The sequence below is a fragment of the Leucoraja erinacea genome, chromosome 29 (assembly GCF_028641065.1).
Source record: "Leucoraja erinacea ecotype New England chromosome 29, Leri_hhj_1, whole genome shotgun sequence".
Taxonomy (NCBI): domain Eukaryota; kingdom Metazoa; phylum Chordata; class Chondrichthyes; order Rajiformes; family Rajidae; genus Leucoraja; species Leucoraja erinaceus.
This window is the reverse complement of record NC_073405.1, coordinates 2,619,923-2,629,871: the sequence shown is the minus strand read 5'-3', so window position 1 is coordinate 2,629,871 and position 9,949 is coordinate 2,619,923. Positions and strand designations below refer to the sequence as shown.

At 51.1% G+C, this 9,949-nt stretch overlaps 1 protein-coding gene across 1 annotated transcript; it reads right to left on the bottom strand.

Moving 5' to 3' along the window:
* Positions 1-2,148: 2,148 nt before the first annotated feature.
* Positions 2,149-7,442, bottom strand: c29h6orf120 (chromosome 29 C6orf120 homolog). The gene is made up of 2 exons (XM_055658327.1): positions 7,333-7,442; positions 2,149-3,862 (listed from the first exon to the last, which is right to left on the bottom strand). The coding sequence occupies exon 2, from the start codon at positions 3,818-3,820 to the stop codon at positions 3,272-3,274; it is 549 nt and encodes a 182-aa protein (XP_055514302.1). The 5' UTR covers positions 3,821-3,862; positions 7,333-7,442; the 3' UTR covers positions 2,149-3,271.
* Between the last annotated feature and the right edge of the window lie 2,507 nt (positions 7,443-9,949).

Here is a 9,949-nt window from a genome sequence, read left to right as displayed (position 1 = left end):
CTAGGTGCAGGAGTAGGCCATTCGGCCCTTCGAGCCTGCACCGCCATTCAATATGTTCATGGCTGATCATCCAACTCAGTATCCCGTACCTGCCTTCTCTCCATACCCCCTGATCCCTTTAGCCACAAGGGCCACATCTAACTCCCTCTTAAATATAGCCAATGAACTGGCCTCAATTACCTTCTGTGGCAGAGAGTTCCAGAGATTCACCACTCTCTGCGTGAAAGGGGGGGGGGGGGGAGAGCATCAAAGCATCTCCAACACCAGGCATGGGGGTGTGCAGTTGAGAACAAAGACGAACCATTGGGACTTAATTGAACACCATGTAACTTTTGTTGACGCTCTATAGTTAGCGAATCTTTGTATACTTTGTGTATAATGCAAAACAAAGAATTAACAATCTTATACGTTTCAATGAGATAGCCTCTTATCCTTCTAAACTCCAGAGTGTACAAGCCCAGCTGCTCCATTCTCTCAGCATATGACAGTCCCTCCATCCCGGGAATTAACCTCGTAAACCTACGCTGCACTCCCTCAATAGCAAGAATGTCCTTCTTCAAATTACGGGACCAAAACTGCAGGGTAGAAGTAGCGAACGGGTGATCGCTGGCCGTCGCAGACTCGGTGGGCCGAAGGGCCTGTTTCCACGCTGTATCTCTAAGGCTAAAACAAAATTTCAGGTCTTTCTTCTTCTTTCGTGTGGCGTGCACAGCCTAAAGTTGTTGGACAACTTGTTCTATTTGATCTTCTGTTTGTGCACGTCGAGTTGATTGCATTAGTCGAAACAGGGCGGACGGCGTGAAGGTTGCAATCTTCCACCCCAGGTCTTTGACCTGATGTGCATTTATAGAGGCAAATTGGCATGGAAACAGGACTTTGGGCTAACCAAGTCCATGGCAACCATCAACCATCCATTTACACTCATCCAATACTAATACCATGTTATTAATCTTCCCACATCCCCATCAACTCCTGCTGATTCTACCACTCGTACACAAAGGACAATTTACCATGGCCGATTAACTCCTCAGCCTGTATGTCACTGGGACGTAGGAGGCAACCATAACATGTGGAAGAAGGTCAAGTGGTCACAAGGAGATCGTGCATGCAGTAAGTGTCCTTGACTCACAGCACCAGAGGCCAGGATTGAACTTGCGTCAGTGGAGCTATGAAGCAGGACCTCTTTTAGTTGAGCTGCCACACAGGGCAGTGGAGGCCAAGTCACTGGATGGATTTAAGAGAGAGTTAGATAGATCTCTAGGGGCTAGTGGAGTCAAGGGATATGGGGAGAAGGCAGGCACGGTTATTGATAGGGGACGATCAGCCATGATCACAATGAATGGCGTTGCTGGCTCGAAGGGCCTCCTGCACCTATTTTCTATGTTTCTATGTTTCTAAGGCCAGGCCAGGACAGCATCAGTTACTGGGTGGATGGCTTTGATGCCCCCAGGGAAAAATAGGGAGCATCAAAGCATCTCCAACACCAGGGGGTGTGGGGCTGAGAAGAAAGAGGAACCATTGGAACTTGATTGAACTCCATGTAACTTTTGTTGACGCCCTATAGGTAGCCAATCTTTGCATACTTTGTGTATAATGCAAAACAAAGAATTTCATTGCGACCTGTCATAGTGATAAAATATTAATCTAAAGTATCTCAATCAAAGTGGGGACTTTGACCCGTGCAGAATGACTAATGGGTCTGTCCCACTTACGCCACTTTTTCGGAGACTGCCTGCACCCGTCATAGGTCATTGCAGGTCGCCGAAAATGTTCAACATGTTGAGAAACAAGTGACGACCAGAAAGACGCTACGACTCTTTGGGCGACAGAGGAGACGACTCACGACCGTACGGGCGACATGTCGCGGGGTGACGCCTGTATGGTCGTGAGTAGTCGCCCAAAGAGTCGTACCTTGTTCTGGACGCCGCTGGATTTTCAACATGTTGAAAAATTTCGGCCACCTGCAACGACCTTTGACGGGTGCTGGCAGTTGCCGAATAAGTCGCGTAAGTGGGACAAGCCCATACTTGTAATGCCAAGCTGCTGCTGCTACTGCTGGACGAACTAACGGCCCGACAGTCTTTATTTAAGGAAGGCTCACATTCAAACCCAATACTGGACACTCAGAAAGAAGATTCTCTAACCATAGTCATTGCAATGATTGTATTTATTGGCTTGCACTCTCAGAAGGGATGTCGCCTGCATTCCTTTTCTTTGTTTCCCCACAGTTGGAAATGAAAATAAAGTATTAGAACGCTATAAGTTGAGCCTCCCTCTCAGGGGAAGCTCGGCTCTGGTTGAGAATCCCAGGGGTTTGAGAGAACTCCCATTTCCGATGTCTGGCATGTTTAAAGTCTGCGGAGTTTGGACAATCCTGCAGCAGCTCAGAAATAGGTGCACTTTGTACTAATTCAGATGGGTTTTCTTTTCAAATGCAAAAGTACAGGTCCACCACCGATTTCCCAGCACCCTTAATTCTGCAGCCTTCCTGCATTATCCGTTTTGCCGGACCTATAGAAGTCAGCCCGCAGCATTGGCTGAGGGAATGGATCTGCCCGCTCCGGCCAGGCCGGAGTTCCAGAGCCCCGGCCGCAGGAGGGCAGATTCAACCCCCCCCCCCCCCCCCCCCCAGATCGGCCTTGGCCACCTCACCTGGTCCGGGTGGCATATTATCAGAGGTGGGGGAGGGGGTGACTTTTGGGGGGAGGATTTCAAGTGCGTTTTCCTAATTTTGTCCGGATTAAAGGAGGTGCCGGACCATCAGTTATCGGACAGATGGTGGTGGGCCTGTACCTATAATCTGACTGGGCCAGTGCCCAATGAAGGGCGGTACAGGAACGATGAGGGGGATTCTGAGAAGCAGATCTGATGTGGGCAGAACCACGGTCATTCTAGGAAAATGGACAGGGGATTAACCAGAGAAGGTTTATCCCAGAAAATAAGACATGGCAAGGAGTATCCTACATCAGCACATCTTGGTGCCCCACATGTAATTGTACATGGGGGTTGGGAGTATGCCAAATCACCGCCCTCTTACACCACTCTGAGTAGAACCAAACGCACCATTAGTCACCGCCTGGTTAAAATCGGTGAAGAATAAGTTTGGTCTTGTCTGATAGAGAGCAGTCAGTGATTGTTTTGGGCCTTCAGATAGGTCTCCAATTGTCCTCCCCCAACATGTATGCGCGCACGCACCACGCACACATGTATACGCACGCACGCAAACAAACAAACGCACACACAACCCCCCCGGCAACCACGAGGGGAGCCTTCAAAAGAGGATCTCCAACACCAGTTTGAGGATCCCAATCAATATGGTCCACAGCACCGACTCTTCAGTCTCCTCGCCTGACGGTTTTTTCAGGGGACTCTTGTCGGTGGTGTCCTCGTCTCCGGGGTAGTGGATCTCGGGAAAGAGGGTCTCCCTCGCCACTTCGTCCAGGTAGACCCTCATCTCGAACTCTGTCTGTAAGTGAGAGGGGTGGCCGTAGATGGCGATGCCCACGGGCCTGCGGAACTTGGCGGGCACCGCCAGCACGTCCAGGCCGCAGGTGGACGACTGCAGCTCGTACTCGTCGAAGCTGGGGTGGAGCGTGGCGTCGGAGATGTACAGGTCAGCGTCTCCCAGCGGGCTCTCCATCCTCAGCACGATCTGCCCGTCGTGGTTGAGGCGCAGGTAGCTGTAGTTGCCGGGACCCACCTGCCCCTGGACCACGTGAAGCAGCACCCAGTCTTCGGGCACCAGCTCGCCGCCGGTGACTCCGCCCGGCACCAACCAGCACAGCAGCACGAGAGGAATCACCCACCACACCACCGCCATCTGCCAGGGATGCCAACTCTGCCCACGTCATCTGCACAACTCCTGAGGGAACACCAGAGGGGGGCACCTTTAGACTTTACTTTAGAGATACAGTTGCGTGCAGTTTAATTTACCCTCACGTGTACCGAGGTACAGTGAAAAGCTTTTGTTCCCTGCTACCCAGTCAGCGGAAAGACAACACATGATTACAATCGAGCCATTTACAGTGTACAGATACATGATACTGGAATAATGTTTAGTGCAAGATAAAGGCAGTAAAGTCCGATCAAAGGTAGTCCGACGGTCCTTGATTAGGTAGATAATAGTTCAGGACTGTGTAGGAAGGAACCGCAGAACACCTGGTTTAAACCGAAGGTAGACACAAAATGCTGGAGTAACTCAGCAGGACAGGCAGCATCCCTGGAGGGAAGGAATGGGTGACGTTTGAGGTCGAGGCCCATCTTGCGTCCTGAAACATCACCCATTCTTTCTCTCCAGAGATGGAGCCTGTCCCTCTGAGTTACTCCAGCATTTTGTGTCTATCTAGTGGTTCAGGACTGCTCTCTGGTTGTGGTAGGATGGTTCAGTTGCCTTGTAATAGCTGGGCAGAAACCTCCCCTGAATCTGGAGGTGTACGTTTTCACACAGCGAGGTAACTGTCCCACCATGTCGGCACTGACCAGCGATCACCCGTACACAGGCACTATCCTACATACTAGGGACAATTTTCAATTTTATTGAAACCAATTAACCTAGAAACCTGGACGTCTTTGGAGTGTGGGAAAACCCACGCAGTCACAGGAAGAACGTACAAACTCCATACAGACATCACTCGTAGTCAGGATCGAACCCAGGTTTCTGACGTTGTAAAGGTCCTGTCCCACATTCAGGACCTAATTCACGACCTCTGCCGAGTTTGCCCTGGTCTCATACTCGCAGCATGGTCGTCACGAGGTCGTGGGTAAGTCGTGATGCTAGTCGTAGGTACTCGTGGCATCAAGTAGGTCGGGGCGTTTTTTCAACATGATGAAAAATGTCCACGAGTAAAAAAGGTCGTGAATTAGGTCGTGAAAGTGGGACAGGCGGTTTAGGCTGCAACTCTACAGCTGTGCAACCTGTGACAAACTTTTAAGAAGGTAAAGAAGGCCTACGGTATGCTTGCCTTCAACACTTGAAGCATTACGAGTCAGGCGTCACGTGGCAGCGTAATAAAGCATTGGACATGCCGCATTTGGAGTATTGCATGCAGTTCTGGTCAGCCCATTACAGGAAGGATGTGAGGAGGTTTGCCAGAATTACCAGGGTTTGAGGGAGAGGTTGGTCTATCTTGCATTGTGTTATCTGGAGCATTTCTACAGGTGTACAGTAGAGAGCATATTGACTGGTCACATCATGGCCTGGTTCGGCCACACAAACGCCCAGGAACGAAGAAGATTACAAAAAGTGATGAACACTGCCCGGTCCATCATGGGTACTGACATCCCCACCATCAAAGGGATCTACGGGACTTGCTACCTCAAAAAGGCAGCCAGCATCATCAGAGACCCACACCCACGCTCTCATTTAACCCTTGCCATCGGGAAGACGATACAGGAGCCTGAAAACTGTAATGTCCAGGTTGAGGAACAGCTTCTTCCCAACAACCGTCAGGCTATTAAACATTACAATCTCGAATAAGCTCTGAACAACAAACATTGGGGACATTATCACTACTATTGTTAGCTTCTTTATTTATTTTGTGTGCGTGTGTGTGTGTGCATATATATATTTTGTACTGTGAACTTTCTTTTGTTGTTTATTATGGGTTTATGGAGTAACGTGTTTACATTGGACACATGACAATAAAACACACATGACTCTTGAAAATTATGGAAGGCGTACATGGAGAGGAGTGGTAGTTTATATGAAGGTATTGTTACCTAAATTGTTAAAGAGGTACATCCGTGCATAGTTTTGGCTGCTGTATTTAAAAAAGGACATATTAGCTTTGGAGGAAATCCAGAAGAGATTCATGAGATTAATTCCTGGGATGAAAATGGTGATCTGTCATGAGAGGTTAAGGAAGTTTGATCTGTATTCTTTAGAGTTTGGAAGAATGAAAGGTGATCTTATTGAAATACCTGCGAATTTATGAGGGCATAATAGCAGAGATACTAAAGAGAAAACACAAAATCCTGGAGTAACGCAGCGGGACAGGCAGCATTTCTGGATTGAAGGAATTCTTGCTATCCAGAGATGCTGCCTGTCCCCTGAGTTACTCTGGCATTTTGTGTCCACCTTCGGTATAAACCAGCAGTTCCTTCTTACACTGGAGAGGTTGAAATATCCACTGGAGAAAGAATCTCAGACAGGGGACATTCCTGGAGGAAGAGAGGCAGTTGATTAAAATTAAAATGATAGGAGTTTCTTCTTCCAGATGGTGGTGTGTCTCTGAAATTCTGTACTCCAGAGGGTCCTGGAGGCTTGCTCACTGAATAGTATAGTTTATTTAACCGCACATACCGAGGTACATTGAAAAGGTTTTTGTATTGTGTGCTATGCAGTCAGTGGAAAGACCATACATGACGACAGTCATATTATGGGGGATAAAGAGGAAGGGGGTGAAGGCAGTAACGTGAAGGGGAGTAATGAGGAGAGGGTAGTAATGGGAAAATGGGGGTGGGGGGGATGAGAGTGAGAGGGACGATGAGGGGGAGTGGGGGGTAGTAGTGAGGGGGAGGGGGGAGTGGGGGGAGGAGTGAGTGGGGGGGAGGGGGGAGTGAGGGGGGGGAGGGGGTGGGGGAGTGAGTGAGGGGGGAGTGGGGGAGGGGGGGAGTGAAGGAGTGAGGGGGAGTGGGGGAGGGGGGGAGGGAAGGAGGGAGGGGGGAGGGGGGAGGTGTGTGAGGGAGAGGGGGTGAGTGAGAGGGGGGAGTGAGGGGGGAGGGGGGTGGAGGGGAGGGGGGGGAGTGGGAGGAGGGAGGCAGAGAGTAATGGGGAGAGGGGGAATGAGGAGGGGAGGGTGAGGCGAGGGGGAATGAGGAGGGGAGGGGGGGGAGGGGGAGTTAGGGGGGGAGGGAGTGGAGAGTGAGGGGGGGAGTGAGGGGGGCAGTGAGGGGGAGGGGGGGAGTTAGGGGGAGGGGGGAGTTAGGGGGAGGAGGGAGTGGAGAGTGAGGGGGGGGGGAGTGGAGAGTGAGGGGGGAGGGGGAAGTGAGGGGGGGGTTAGTTAGGGGTAGGAGGGAGTGGAGAGAGTAATGGGGAGAGGGGGAATGAGGAGGGGGAGGGGGGTGAGGCGAGGGGGGGGGGGGAGTGAGGGGGGGATGAGGAGGGGAGGGGGGGGGGGAGTGAGAGGGAGTGGAGAGGTGAGTGGAGAGTGAGGGGGGGAGAGGAGAGGTGAGTGAGAGGAGGGAGTGGAGGGAGAGGGTGGGAGGGGGAGGGGGGGAGTGAAGGGGGTGGAGAGAGTAATGGGGAGATGGGGAATGAGGAGGCGAGGGCGAGAGTGAGGGGGGTGTTTGCCCCCCCCCCGGGCCACGGTACACGATAGCGCCCCCACTTACCCCGCTGTCGCCGCCGCTTCCCTCCGGCCCGGGCCGCGGCCTCACCGATACCGACGCTGCACAGCCCCGCCCCGCCCCACAGCGGCCACACCTGGCCGGAGGCCGCCACTGCAGGCTCCACCAACGCGTCCCGCCCCGCCCGGCACCGCCACACCTGGCCGGAGGCCGCCACTGCAGGCGCTGGACAACCCATGGTGGAATTTAGGAGTCAAAGAGTCAAGAGTGTTACATTTAATTGTCAATTGTCTCCAAACAGAACAATGAAATTCTCACTTGGAGCAGCACAACATGTATGTAAACAGTACTATATCAGCATCATAATAAACAACAAAAATAACTTCAGTACACACACACACACACACATAGACACACACACACACAGACACACACACACACACACACACACACACACACACACACACACACACACACACACACACACACACACACACACACACACACACACACACACACACACACACACATACACACACACACACGTACACACATACACACACACACACACATAGACACACACACACACACACACACACACACAAACACACACACACACACACACACACACACACACACACACACACACACAGACACACACACATAGACACACACACACACACACACACACACACACACACACACACACACACACACACACACACACACACACACACACACACACACACTTTATTTATCACTTGTTTTCCTTTATCCCCAGCACATCGCTTAGAGTCATGGAGTGATACAGCATAGAGATAGGCTCTTCGGCCCAACTTGCCCATACCGGCCAACATGTCCGATCTACACTAGTCCCACCTGCCTGCGTTTGGCTCATATCCCTCCAAATCTGTGTGGGAAGGAACTGCATATTCTAGTTTAATTCGAAGGGAGACTCAAGAAGCCGGAGTAACTCAGCGGGACAGGCAGCATCTCTGGAGAGAAGGAATGGGTGACGTTTCGTGTTGGAACCCTTCTTCGGACTGAAAGTAGAGGTAAGAGGAATGGGCAAAGAAATAAACTGGGGATGAGGAAAGGCCAGAACAAATCAGGGCCAGCCACAGATGACCTCAGGAAGGGTGGCCCATAATAGTCAATAGTTGGCTGGGGAAGATGTGATAACAAGATGGATACAAGGATGTGAGCAGTGGATCTGGTAGGCCCACTATCGTGGGGTGGGGGAGGATAGAGATGGGAGGGGAGGGAATACACAAGTTACTAGAAATACTCTGACTGATGAAAGCCTTCTTGGCTACTCACTTATGCGATGGCCATTTGGGTTCTCATCCTGACGTTTGCAGCAGACAAGATAACTGTCAACAGTTTGCACATAAGCTTCCAGTCTGAATAATGTTTTAGTTAGATTTATATTCTTAGTTCTTAGTATAGATTTTAGTTTAGAGATACAGTGTAGAAACAGGCCATTCGGCCCACCGAGTCCGCGCCGACCAGCCATCCCCGCACACTAACACTATCCTACACACGGTGGTGAAAATTTACAATTTACAGAAGCCAATTAACCTGCAAACCTGTACGTCTTTGGCGTGTAGGAGGAAACCGGAGATCCCGGAGAAAACCCATGTGTTCACGGGGAGAACGTACAAACTTCGTACAGACTGCACCCGTAGTCAAGATCGAACCAGGTCTCCGGCACTGTAAGGCAGCAACTCTACTGCTGCGCCACCATGCTGCCCCTAATTCTGCAGATCTATGGGGTGGCATGGTGGCGTAGCGGTGGAGTTGCTGTCTCACAGCGCCAGAGAGACGGGTCCGATCCTGACTACGGGTGCTGTCTGTACGGAGTTTGCACGTTCTCCCCGTGACCACATGGGTTTTCTCTGGGATCTCCGGATTCCTCCCACACTCCAAAGAGGTGCAGGTTCCTGGGTGTTAACATTTCCGATGACCTCTCTTGGACCCACAATACCTCTACTCTGATCAAGAAGGCTCATCAGCGTCTCTTCTTCCTGAGGAGACTGAAGAAGGTCCATCTGTCTCCTCAGATCCTGGTGAACTTCTACCGCTGCACCATCGAGAGCATCCTTACCAACTGCATCACAGTATGGTATGGCAACTGCTCTGTCTCCGACCGGAAGGCATTGCAGAGGGTGGTGAAAATTGCCCAACGCATCACCGGTTCCACGCTCCCCTCCATTGAGTCTGTCCAAAGCAAGCGCTGTCTGCGGAGGGCGCTCAGCATCGCCAAGGACTGCTCTCACCCCAACCATGGACTGTTTACCCTCCTACCATCCGGGAGGCGCTACAGGTCTCTCCGTTGCCGAACCAGCAGGTCGAGGAACAGCTTCTTCCCGGCGGCTGTCACTCTACTAAACAACGTACCTCGGTGACTGCCAATCACCCCTCCCCCCACGGACACTTATTATTTTTTTTTAATTCAAATCGTTTGCTATGTCGCTCTTCAAGGGAGATGCTAAATGCATTTTGTTGTCTCTGTACTATACACTGACAATGACAATTAAAATTGAATCTGAATCTGAATCTGAGGTTTGTAAGTTAATTGGCTTGGTATAAGTGTAAATTGTCCCTAGTGTGCGTAGGATAGTGATAGTGTGTGGGGATCGCTGGTCGGTGTGGGCCGAAG